Raw genomic sequence first — 13,742 nt, 5'->3', positions numbered from 1 at the left:
ACGTTTCAAAGACGCCCCAATCAGTGTACTTGTACAACTTGTAGAGCTAGCTTTGCTTCATTGGTCCATTTCTTCACAGTCTTAACAACCGGTTTAACACATTTGAGTTTCTGTCTGTATGTAGGTGTTAAGTGTGTTAAATTGTGGTCAGAAAGACCCAATGCTGTGTGGGCGATCGATCGGTATGAATTTTTGAGTGTTGTATAGCAGTGGTCAAGAATGTTGCCTTCTCTGGTCAAACAGTCGATGTGCTGCTTATATCTGGGAAGTTCACGGTTAAGATGTGCTCTATTAAAATCGCCCAAAATGATCAGGGGTGACTCTAGATATTTTAGTTCGAGTTTGTTTCCTTGTTCAGCTAGCGTTTGTATCTCGGTGTTTTTGGAGATATGAGCTGTCATTTGGCAATTTTTTTCTTTGACAAACCAGCGCAAACTTGAGATACAAGCAATCTTTAACCTCTACGGAAAATGACAGCTTGCAGGAGCAGCGTAAGTGTATGCTTCTTTGTTTTTGTCTGCATGACTGTAGAACAGGGGTGCCCATTAGGTCGATCCTGATCTACCGGTAGATCTAAGACAGGTCCCAAGTAGATCCGAGGAGTGTAGAGGAGAAAAAAAACAAACAACCATTTGCGTGTCTTTGTACATGTTAGTAATATATTTTTTGTGTTCATGTACACTGCACCCTAATCATCTTATCAGTCTCATTTTCACCAAAAAAATATTTAAAAAATAAAATAAAGCAGGTAAATCTTGAATTTACGGTGGCGCGTGATTACGTCACCGGAGGTTGTTCGCTCTCAGCAGTCTGCAATTGCAGCTTGTGATCAGAACTGTTGCGCTCTTTCTTTTATCGTCATTATTCTCATTCAGAGTTTGCTTCGTGTACAATTCACCGAGGGCACGGGCAAAGAATAGGAATCTAGGAGGGCCCAGGGAAGCACTTTAAAACGGTATGTGTGAGCTACGTGTGAGTTAACAGCCTGCAAAAGTGCATCGCATGCCTCAGTTTCAGGCTTTCTCTCATCATGGCGTGTGTGTGTGTGTGTGTGTGTGCGCGCGCGCGTGCCGGTAAGGGTAGATCCCGGGAGGTTAGTTGATCGAAAAGTGGATCTTCGATCCAAAAAGTTTGGGCACCCCTGCTGTAGAATATTGCACTGCCTCCTGCTGACCAAGTTGGGCATGCCAGATGGAGAAGCACAATTAATTGGATTGCAGCATTTAATTATGATGTACAGGCCTGTTTAATTCCGATTTAATTGTGTTAATACTCTAATTGCTAATTATATTAGATAGAGCACACTTCCCGACAGAAGGCTGCCATGTTTCGCCGCCATCTTTCTGTTACAGAGACCTGAAGGAGGCAAACTTGACAAACGTAGTTCCTGTATGTGATGACTACAACATATCTAACAAATGTCATGCACTTACTTGAGGGAATACGAGAGTTCGTTTGGGATGACATTTTGCTCGCATCCAACAAATTAAAATCACATCTCAAGACACCACTATATTATTTTCTTGGGCTCCTGTCATTTATTGGCCCTTAGAATTATCACATTTCACCCTTTTATGACACAGTATAATAAATAATGTCATTATTCAGTAAATTAACATCATGTAATCTCATGTGTCTTTCATTCAGAGCCAACTGTAAGCACTAATCGTGGCACTGGACAAAGTAGTGACTGCCAGCAGCCAGGCCAGGACCCATACGATCTACCAAAAAACAGCCATATCCCTTGTCACTATGATGTTCTACCAGCCCGAGAAAGTCCAACATCAGAAGACAAGGAGCTGGATAGTGACTGACAACAGAGACTCACCGCAGAAATACCTTTTTCAACTCCGTAACTGGAAGCATCAAAAGTTTGCTTATTTTCTTCCTTTATTGTGATGTGTTTTTAACGCTTTTCTTTTATAACATTTATAAACATAGTGGGGATCCAAATTTTACAATTTGCATTTTCAAGTGAACCCCCCCCCCCCCACAAGTGATTTAAGATAAATAGTTTCATACATGTCATTTATAGCACCTCAGAATGTTTTACATAAGAGGGATGTTTCCGAGCAGCACAGTGGAGTAAGTGATCAGCATGTCTGCCTCATAGTTGAGAGGTTCCAGTTTACTTCCACATTCCAAAAACACACATTGTAGGTTAATTCAGTGATTCCCAACCGGGGTGCTTTTTTGGCATACTTACATTGTATGTGCCATGAGAGACCATCCCCAATCCTGCAGGAAATTTTCCAATTTTACATTCGTCAGTGTCAGAGATTTTCACTCGGACAGTTCACAAAGGCTCGACGCAGGAACAGATAGACTTTCACTGCCGGCGGGAGGTGCAGTTCTCCATGAAGCCACTCCGTGTGCGCTTCCCACTGTCACCCGACCTCTGCAACCTCTGCCGGCCTTTTTATTGATTGTGTATGCAAATTACAAGTAATATATCAGAAAAACACTCCCATCTTCATTTACATACCACACCCCTGGACGGCCCCATTGGGTTGCCCCCCAGTGGACCCCCAAAGACAAAGCATTCCCTTGATACCAGCACCAACATCCATAAACTAACAGAAGCGTAGACATTTTAATGAGCGGTGTTTCCATGAACTGATACATCTGTAACCTGGCTTGTGACCCTTTATCATGATGGAGTGTACGAGTTACTCCTACAGAGTACTCCCATCCGTCCAAAGTTAAATCTTCCTTTCCAAGTTGTCAGATAACAGGCGCCAGTGTGTCTCCTAATGAGGGTTAAATCGTTCTCTCCGAGATGAGGCCAGGTACCATGTGCTCGGGTCCCTTGACCTCAAATTGACCCCTGATTCTCTGTGCTCCATTGTGTGCAAGATGTTCTTAACACAAGCATTTCGAGGTCAATCAAGCATGTAACAAAATGAAACTTTAAAACATGACAACATTGTATTTGTCTCTTATAACAGTCAGAACAAAACTTTTTAACTCCCAAAAACATATTTATGTCTTTTCAGTCTCCACACATTCAATCCCAGGTACTTAGATTTTTTTCAATGGTCTGAAAATGCCTGATACTTAATGAATTAAATGCTTTTCCATTAGATGGCAGAAGGTACAATAGACAAGTGTATCCACCCGATACCATTCATACTGACAAGGTCTGAACAAAGCCTGGGTGGATTGTGGATCCCGAAAATGCTGAATCAGAAACAAAAAGTTATTTATTTAGAGAAAAGTGAATGACAGACAAATTATTAACAGAAATCTCTGGCGACAAAAGGAAAACCAAATGAGAAACAAAAAGCGCTTGTAAACGGCAACATAAAGTTGAGCACCGAAAATCCACAAAACAAAATGATCAGAGTCCAATCACACGAAGATAAAACGAGACAACAATCGTTGGACAAAAAGATCCAGAACCAAAATCTATCATGGTGAAAGCGACTATGAGCAAAAGCAAGAAGTCTAGAAAATGGCACATGGGCAAGAATGGTGATCAAGGTCAATACTCAGACGAAGAGACACGATTTTGACAGTCCTTAAATACATTGAAGAGTGATTGCATGACGAGAGACAGGTGCATCGCTGGCGTGTCACGCCCAACACTCCAGCTGGTGTTGAAACAAAAACAGGGCAGAGCAGAACAGCTTTGTTTTCAATTTTACACGAACCTAAATCAATTTATGACTAAACTGAGGCAAGATCATCATTATTTCACTATTCATACTTTTTGTCACATTTTCGTTTGTTGTGTGCTGTGAGAGTATTCTTATGTAAAATGGACGCCTTGGCTCAACAAAGGTTGGGAAACACTGAATTAAGTGAATCTGACAATTTCCCACTGGCGTGAATGTGAAAGGTGGTAGTAGTAGTGTAATTATAAAGTCAAACATTTTCGTGCATCAACACCATACGTGTTCACAGTTTCATGTGAAAGATATCGTATTTGTCCCTCAGAAAGAGCTACAAAGGACAAAAATCACCTCTTTTGTTGTGGGTGTTTGATCATCAGCTAGAAGTGCTTTGAAACAAATATTTTAGAATATTACCCGATATACAGTACTGTGTTCAAGAGTTGAAATGACATTATTCTCGTAATATCATAATCATCTCTCATTATTTTGTACATTAGCAGTGTTTTTTGGGTTGGGGGGAATATCCTGTGAACAAGGTGAGAATGTTCGAGCAGGAATTCTGACAGGAATATAAACGCAGTACATGAAGTTGATGTATGTGATTGACAAAACCTAAGAGAGGAGGGGCATGGCTCAAGGAAGAGAGTCCTGGCAAAAGCCTTCATAGCTGCTCTGAATACATACTGCAAGTGAAGGTGCAAGAGCTCTCTCTGATATGATTACATGTAGTGGTTTGTGTTTGGTACTTATTAAAACTGTCAAGTTTCAACTATTGGGACTAATTTGACATTGGGCAGTCAAACTTATTGAGCTTGTCTGATTGAAAATTCCAAGTCAATAGGGAGTGTGAGTGGCCTTCGAGTATCAAATGAATCAAAAGATACAAACCCAATCCCAATGGAGTTGGGACTTCGTGCTAAACAAATAAAAAACAGAATACAGTGATTTCCAAATCATGTTCAAACTATATTTAATCGAGTATGCTACAAAGACAAGATATTTCATGTTCAAACTGATACAATTTATTATTTTTGGCAAATAAGCATTAACTTCGAATTTTATGGCTGCAACACATTTAAAGCTGGGACAGGTGGCAAAAAGACAAAGTTGAAGGATGCTCATCAAACACCTGTTTGGAACATCCCACAGGTGAACAGGCTAACTGGGAACAGGTGGGTGCCATGATTGGGTATAAAGGAGCTTTCCTCATTGCACAGTCATTCACAAGCAAAGATGGGGCGAGGTTCACTGCTTTGTGAAGAACTCCATGAGAAAATAGTCCAATAGTTGAAGGACTATGTTCCTTAAAGTACAATCGTAAGGAATTTTCGAATTTCATCATTTACGGTCCCCCCCAAAAAAATCATCAAAATGTTCAGAGAATCTGGAGAAATCACCCGTGACCTCCGATCCCTAAGGAGGCACTGCATCACAAACAAAACATCACTTATTTAAAGGATATGATCACATGTTCCTGAGCCTTCAGAAAAACAATGTCAGGAAATACAGTTTGGCGGTACATCCGAAAGTGCAACTTAAAATTCAGCTATGCAAAGCAAAACCTATTTATCAACAAGACCCAAAAACGCCAGCAGCTTCTCTGGGCCTGATACCATCCATGATGGACTGATGCAACGTGGGGAAAAATGTTCTGTGGTCTGACGAGTCCAATGTTCAATTTGTTTTTGCAAATTGTGGACGTTGTGTCCTCCGGGCCAAAGAGGAAAAGAACCATGGGGACCACTCTGGACGGAAAGTTCAAAAGCCAGCGTCTGTGCTGGTACGGGACAGTGTTAGTGCTGAAGGCATGAGTAATTTACTCATCTGTGAAGGCACCATTAATGCTGAATGTTACGTGCCGGTTTTGTAGAAACATAGGCTGCCATCCAAGTAACATTTTTTTTCATGGACGTCCCTGCTTATTTCAGCAAGACAATGCCAAACCACCACCTGCCTGCAGTCCTGACATATCTCCCATTGAAAATGTATGTTGCCTTATGAAGTGTAAAATACGGCAATGGAGATGACAGACTGTTAAACAACTGAAGCTGTACATCAAGCAAGAATGGGGAAGAATCCCACTTGCAAAGCTTCAGCAATTAGTGTCCTCAGTTTCCAAACGTTTATTGAAGATTGAATGATTCAGTCTCAGCTTTTTTGGAACGTGTTGCAGCCCTAAAATTCTAAGTAAATTAATATTTGCTAAAAACAAAGTTTGTCTTTGTCTTTATAGAGCAGGGATGTCCAAAGTCGGTCCTCAATGGCCGCTGTCCTGCCTGTTTTCCAGCTCTCCCAGGAGCAACGCACCTGATTTAAATAATCTGGATTGTTCTAATGCTGCTTCAGAGCTGGTTGATGAGCTGTTCATTTGAATCAGGTGTGTTGCAGACGGGAGATGGAAAACAGGCAGGACGGCGGCCCTCCAGGCCTGGAGCTGGACATGCCTGTTGTAGAGTATTCAATTAAATAAAGATTGAACAACATATATTGAACAACATCCCAATTTCATCAGAGTTAGGTTTGTATTTATTTTTTGACCACATCAGTCTTATGTGGAAGAGTGAAGATGACACTCGGTATGCCAAATAGTATTGTTCGTTTGTTTTCAGCGCATGTAAATTAGGTGTCTTCAGCTGTTTTAAATTCCATTAACAGACAACATTTATGCAACATTCCATTCAGACAATAGTTACTTCATTTAATATAATAAGGTCAGTTAATTTCCTGTTAAAATAATTCCAAATCACCTGCCTTTTTTTACCACTGTCTTCTTTAATAATCATTCATATGTATTACTTTTGTTGATTCCGTTTTTACAGAATAATCTGCACTATCACTTTGCAATTTTTGGTGCCATTTACAGCAGCTCTGCATAACGTTCTCTTCCTTACAATGGTGTTTTCCATCCATCCATCCATCCATCTTCTACCGCTTATCCAGAGTTGGGTCGCACGGGCAATAGCTTTAGCAGGGAAGCCCAGAAGTCCCTCTCCCCAACCACTTGTTCCAGCTCTTCCCGGGGGATCCCAAGGCGTTCCCAGGCCAGCTGGTGGTGATCAGTTGATAGCTCCGCCCCTCTCTTCACCCGAGTGTCCAAATCATGCGCCCACAAATCCGATGATACAACCATAAAGTCAATCATCGAACTGCGGCCAAGGGTGTGCTGGTGCCAAGTCCACATATGGACACCCTTATGTTTGAACATGGTCTTTGTTATGGACAATCCGTGACAAGCACAGAAGTCCAATAACAAAACACCACTCGAGTTCTGATCGAGGGGGGCCGTTCCTCCGAATCACACCATTCCTGGTCTCACTGTCATTGCCCACGTGAGCATTGAAGTCCCCTAGCAGAACAAGGGAGTCCCCAGAGGGAGCGCTCTCCAGCACACCCTCCAAGGACTCCAAAAAAAGTGGGTATGCTGAAATGATGTTGGGTGCATATGCACAAACAACAATCCAGACCTGTCCCCCCACCCCCACCCCACCTGAAGGTGGACGGAGGCTACCCTCTCTTCCACCGGTGTGAACCCCAATGCACAGGCACTGAGCCAGGCGGCAATGAGTATGCCCACACCTGCTCTACACCTCTCACAATCGGCAACTCCAGAGTGGAAAAGAGTCCAAACCCTCTGGAGAGAACTGGTACCAGAGCCCAGGCTGTGTGAAGAGGCAAGTCCGACTATATCCAGTCGGAACTTCTCTGCTACGCACACCAGCTCGGGCTCCTTCCCTGCGAGAGAGATGGCATTCCACGTCCCTAGAACTAGCATCTGTAGCCAAGGTTCGGACCGCCAACCCCTTTGGCTGCTCGCATAGGTGTTTTATATTGGTAAAATATATACATTTTTTTCATATTTGACACACTTCTGCAATTATCTTGATATAATTCTCATAGTATGATTGTCTGAATAAAGTTTATCTGTCTTGCCAAGCGATTCCAGTTCTTGTTTCCGATGAGTTCCAAGATTCACTGCAACGCAATTACCCACTTTTTACTACCGGTAGTATTTACAATAGAAAACATACAAGTACACACAGTACATGGATCACTGCAACTTGTGATGCAAGCTCAGCCTCAAAATCAGATTTTTGTAACTTTTAAAGCAACCTGTGGTGCATATGCTAAAATGCTTTAAATTGTTATGCCGTGAAATGGAAACCTTTTGTCACTCAGTCTATATATTACACACTTGCGCTGATCTATTAAACAATACATTTTGCCTTCCTAATTGTTTTTTCCATTGAGCCAATCCAATGTATAGGAAGTACATTAATATTAACCAAAGCAAAATAAGACCAGTTATGTTTAATGATCACCAAACATACACACCAGTCTTATTTTCACATACCGTATTTTCTGCACTATAAGGCGCACCTAAAAGTCTTCCATTTTCTTAAAAGCTCACAGTGCGCCTTAAAATCCGGTGCGTCTTGTGTCTGGTCATTACGGTAATACGTCGACTCCAAGATGGCTCCTTCCTGGAGACATGCTTCCAATGTTATAACTTGCTGTTGGTTCAGTGAACTGTGCCGCTGCTTTATTTAATGAGTTTTTGTTGCGGCTCTGAAAAGAGGAGATCTGTGGTGTTGTTGTTTTTTTAAAACGCACACTTTATTAATGGTTTTCACAGTCTCAACAAATACAGGTACGTCTTTGTCCAACTCCGTGCCTTCTCTTCTTCGTTCGACTCGAGAGGCATTCATGACCGCCTCCGAAAAACGTAAATTAACGATTCCTTCAATGAAACTACGACAATTGAAAATAATGCATCAAACCAGAAAATCAAGCGAGGAAATCACAAAATAAATTCTATAGCCACCCTACAGAATGTATTTAGGCATTTCCTCGTTGTGAATACAGTACACAACAAAGGAATAAATAACAAACACTTCTGAGACAGTCCAGTCTTCTACATTTTACTGACATCTGATCGTTCTGTTGGAGCTACGCTCAAAGAAATGCATTGTAGATTGTGTTTTATAATCCAGTGCGTCCAATATATGAAAAAAATTACAAAATGGCCATTCATTGAAGGTGCGCCTTTTAGTGCGGAAAATACGGTACTTGAAGCCTGTGCCATGCGTGAATTGGTCAGGTAGCTATTTGTGAAACTGTAATCACAGTATCAGCAAATCAAAGAAATCAAGCGAAGCCTGGACTTATAAATTCTTCCTTTGCTTACGGTTAAAAGAAATCATTTGAATAGGATTTTGTGAAGCCATAAATTTTAGCTGCAGTGTCACATGGCTGAAATGCATTATATTATTTTAACTGTTTTTGATGTTTTATGAAAACATTTTCATCGGTTAACAATAAGTTCACGTGTCTTAACGGTGTCACCCGTCTAATTAATGTGACATTCTCAAATATTATATGATCTTTGATTGCATAAATTAGTTCCCAAATGGGCAGGCATCCTATCAACAAACTCGTCAAATTAGTCATACATTAAGACCTGTCCTAAGAATCAAAGGGAAACTGCATTATTTCTCGGGCAGTTTGATGGAGTTCAGATCATATTTAAATGTAGGCTGCAACGTGATTCAAATGTTGACAATTTGAAACACTTTTCATTAAAAAAAAAAAAAAGTTTAATGACGTGATTGTTATATGTCATTAATGTCATTCATTATTGTCTTAACCTTGGATGCTAAAACAATTTCACTGTATTTTGAGTTTGACAGAAATTTTGTCAATAATGTATATACTTTGATCTGGTCTCATGTAAAAATAAAAACTTCTAAAAAAAATCTTATTTTTGAGAACCAGATCATGGTTTTTATATGTTGTATGTTGATATTATGGTTTATATTGTGTGGCCATTTTATTTTTCTATCTGCTTTTATATTATTTGTAATCTTGCGGCAACTTGTATTTTGCTCACCTTACTGTGGTCACACTGAACATACCCAGTGGATATAAAAAGTCTAAACAACTCTATTCAAACACCGTGGTTCTTTTTTTCCATGACCTAAAAAAAAGATCTAATGTGATGTTGGGTTTTCCTGACATTTTTGTGGTGACATTTTTACTGACAGGATATCAGAGGGAGGTTCAAAGGTTTTGCGGGAAGGTACAATAGAATTTATATATACAAAATTACGTATACAAATGCATACAGTGATCCCTCGCGAAATTGCGCTTCATTTATCGCAGCTTCACTCTGTCACGTTTTTTTTATTTTTCCAAAGTACTGTATTCAGAAAGAAATACCTAATGACTCAGAGGATTTGTACATGACTGTACGCATGTTTGTTCCCGGCGCGACGTCAACCAATGACAGTACAAGTGAATTTATCCCGTGATCTGATTGGCTGGGCATCTTCGCAGCCCCGCCCAGCACCTTCCCTTGTGTCTTGTCACACTGTTGACTCTTTGATCATTGTCTCCTCAAGCTGTTGACTCTGATTGTGTTCCTGCCCCTCTCTGGCATACTCGTTTCTGTTGTGTTTGCTACGTGCCCAGTGAAGGGAGGGAGAGAGAGAGAGAAAGAGAAAGAGATTGGGCTCGTCCAAAAAAGCAGCACGTCTCTCTTCGCCTCCTCCTTATCAATCCCGATGAGTCTTATCATAAATACATCGGCTGCGTGGGGATAGCTGGCCAGGAGCTAGGTGGAGGCTAATGGCGGCTACACCATCAGAGCGTAAAGTCAAAGTAACACAAGTCTCTTCACCTCTCTCAGAAGGCAGTGCTGATGAATGTTAATTACTGTATAAGGTTTTGTAATTGGAGATTTAAATAAATGTGTCCTGCTGTATAGTCTTTGTCTCAAAGATATAAAGTATAAATACCGTGTACATATTTTAAACATGCTGGTACCCACATATAGTACACTTACATAAAAATTCCTACCGGGGGAGCCAACCTTCCTTCACAGTTTTTCACTTATCGTGGCAGGGTGTGAGGAAACACTGTATATATAATGCCTCTTTGACATAAGGTTTTCCTGGGGGGGAAATGGTCTTTACATGGACAGAATCATGGTTATGTTTAATTTCATGTATATGTGAAGTAACTTACCTGAAAAAGAAACTGGACCAGATGCTTTCAAACAAATGTAAGGATAGGCCAAAGTTGGTCGAAATCAAGTTCAAGACTTTAAGCATCACCCAGATTTTGAGAGAACCTTTTTTTGTTGGGGTCAGTGTTTGTGTTCTGCTTCCCCTCCCTTCTTGTGTTTCTGCAGGGCTTGTGTGTGGCAGGGGGTGTGGCTGACTCCACCTCCATCTGAATGAGGCACAACTGATTCTCCTGAAGCAATCAAGCATCAGTCAAAACTCCGGCTCTCACTCCACACCTCAACCTGATATGGTTGTTGAGGTTGGTGGTTGAGGTCTACACAGGGAATGATTATAGTGAATTATTATAATCATGTAAAAAACTAAGTGTTGACATTTTAAGTGACTTGGCTCATTGTAAAGAGTTGTGGTGTGAGGATTTTAAAGCACATTCTATCGAATGGGGGAGTGGGAGAACATATACTAATGGAAATGCTGTTGAGGATATTATTATGGAAGAGGTTTGTGTGCATGAATTATGGGAGTTATTCTGCCCCCAGTAATTGTATTACAGTGTAGTGCAGTGCCCCTAGTGATGGAAGTATTGTATTACAGTTCAGTACCGTGTCTCTAGTGGTGGAAATAGTTAGAACCCCCCATAAAGTCAGTGGGGTAGCCATTTTAATTCATAAGAGTGAAACAGTGGAGAGGTGTGATAACATCCACGTCCATCCTCCTCCTTTTGACACATTCAGGCACAATCTGTAAGTACATTTACACAGTTGTATATACCACTCTTTGCTGTACAAGTTATTTATCGTCCTATATAAGTATTTCATCAATTAATCTTTGTCGATATTTACCATAGATTTGTTGAATAAGTTAGAGAATAGGGCTGTTAATGGAGTGTCGAATATCATTCCATATGCATTTAATTAAATGCTATACAAACATTTGTATTGTGTTTCTATTTGTGTACAGTTTTACAAGAAAGACTCCATAAAAATACCAAACGGTGGATTCTCATCTTTGTGTTTTTATTGGAGGATTGTTTAGCTCGTTGTCTACGCCGTGCTCTCATCTCAAACGCATGGTTAGGGCAGAAGAGTAAAAAGATTACCTCTACGTCAAAAGCATAGCGGTGGATTGGATACACATTACACCTCCTCCAAGAACAAATGTCAGAGCCCAAGGAAATGTCTAACTTCGAGGTCAAATCAGTGTGTGGGTCTTCAAGTGCTAGCCAGCCATCACCTTCAAAGTGCTCTTTCAAGTCCAATTCAAGCCAGGTTGCAGCAGCTGCACGGGCAAAGGCAGAAGCTGCATGCAAAAGAGCTGAATATGCTAAACTTAAAATTGACATGGAAGTTGAACCAACCCGTACTGAAGCAACATTGAATGCTCTTAAAGAAGAGAGTGAAGCCGAAGCTGCTCTCGCTGCAGCGAAGGTGCTTGAAGCTGCCGCAGAAAGTGAAGGGAGTCAAGCTGACTTGGCTATCGGTCCCCCTTTATCGCCAGCTATATCAAGACAACGCATTGAAGACTACATCAACTCACACTTCAACCCCCAAATAAACGAGAAAGCTGATAAGAAAGGGAACTCAGTAAACACTACACAGCTCTAACCTAAGGACATTTCACATAATAGCCCCCGCATGTCACAGCCTGTGGCATCTTGTACAACACAGCGTTTTGAGCAACCCCAGCACACACGGCGGCCAGTCTTCTCTCATGCCAACGTCGACGCCTTCAGTCCCCACTCACCACAGGGCAGCAACGCAGCAAGTTCTCCACGCAAAGTCAGTGACAGGATTCCACGCAAGTACACAGATGTCTCTGACCTAGCTGCCCTTCTCGCTCGTCGTGACCTTCTCACAGCAAGGTGTTTGACAATCAGCCTGAGAGCTATCTGTCATGGCGGTCTGCTTTCTACAATGCCATCGACGGCTTGGATCTCAAACCTAGTGAGGAGCTCGACTTACTTACCAGATGGCTTGATGGCGAGTCACTTCAGCATGCCCTGCGGATCAGAGCAGTCCATATCAACGATCCAGCGGCTGGACTCAACAGACTATGGCAACGGTTGGAAAAGACTTACGGTTCTCCAGAGGTTATTGAAGCTTCACTATTCAAACGCCTCGACAATGTAACTAAAATCTCTCCCAAAGACAGCAGACGTCTTCAAGAACTTGCAGACCTTCTTCTGGAAGTAGAAGGTGCAAAGAACAAAGGTTACCTGCCTGGCCTCACTTTCCTCGACTCAACCAGAGGCATTAATTAGGGTCTCTAGTGGTGGAAGTAGTTAGAACCACCCATAAAGTCAGTGGGGTAGCCATTTTAATTCATAAGAGTGAAACAGTGGAGAGGTATGATAACATCCACTTCCATCCTCCTCCTTTTGACACATTCAGGCACAATATGTTTGTGTTGTATATACCACTCTTTGCTGTACAAGTTATTTATCGTCCAATGTAAGTATTTCATCAATTAATCTTTGTAGATATTTACCATAGATTTGTTGAATAAGTTAGAGAATAGGGCTGTTACAAGAGTGTCGAATATCATTCAATATGAATAATTAGATGCTATACAAACATTTGTATTGTGTTTCTATTTGTGTACAGTTTTACAAGAAAGACTCCATAAAAATACCAAACGGTGGATTCTCATCTTTGTGTTTTTATTGGAGGATTGTTTAGCTCGCTGTCTACGCCGTGCTCTCATCTCAAACGCGTGGTTAGGGCAGAAGAGGAGTGATAACAGATTTAATAAACACCGCCGGTGACCAGATGACCAAACATCGACCAGTGAAGCTAACAACAAAAGCGAGAGCTGCGTGACGGCTAATGCTTTCCTGCTTTATCTCCACACACAAAAAAAAAAAACATGCCACCAGAACAGAAGCAAAGCCAGAAAACGATTACATGACATTCGGATGGGTAAATAAACTGCTATCCCAGCAAAGAGATGTGTCCACTGCCCTTATGAATTAACAATAGGAACATTTTAAAGGTTTTTGTCAAAATGTACTCAAGTAATACACAGCTTGACAATGTTACAAGGGATCTACAGGAAGTAAAGGTCAGTAAACCATTTACACAGAAGGAAGTTCACATTAAAATGT

At 41.2% G+C, this 13,742-nt stretch overlaps 1 protein-coding gene across 1 annotated transcript in view; it reads left to right on the top strand.

Moving 5' to 3' along the window:
• Nucleotides 1-7,554, top strand: part of megf10 (multiple EGF-like-domains 10) — a 109,713-nt gene extending 102,159 nt beyond the window's left edge. Inside the window, exon 25 of the mRNA XM_086135202.1 lies at nt 1,648-7,554. Coding sequence (XP_085991328.1) covers nt 1,648-1,814 — 167 coding nt within the window. The 3' untranslated portion in view covers nt 1,815-7,554. The remainder of the gene's footprint in view (nt 1-1,647) is intronic.
• Nucleotides 7,555-13,742: the final 6,188 nt, after the last annotated feature.

This window comes from Hippocampus guttulatus, chromosome 17 (assembly GCF_054856545.1).
Source record: "Hippocampus guttulatus isolate MCC_2025c chromosome 17, RoL_Hgut_1.0, whole genome shotgun sequence".
In the NCBI taxonomy this organism is placed as follows: Eukaryota; Metazoa; Chordata; class Actinopteri; order Syngnathiformes; family Syngnathidae; genus Hippocampus; species Hippocampus guttulatus.
The sequence above is the reverse complement of the archived record's forward strand: the minus strand, read 5'-3'. Positions and strand labels throughout refer to the sequence as shown.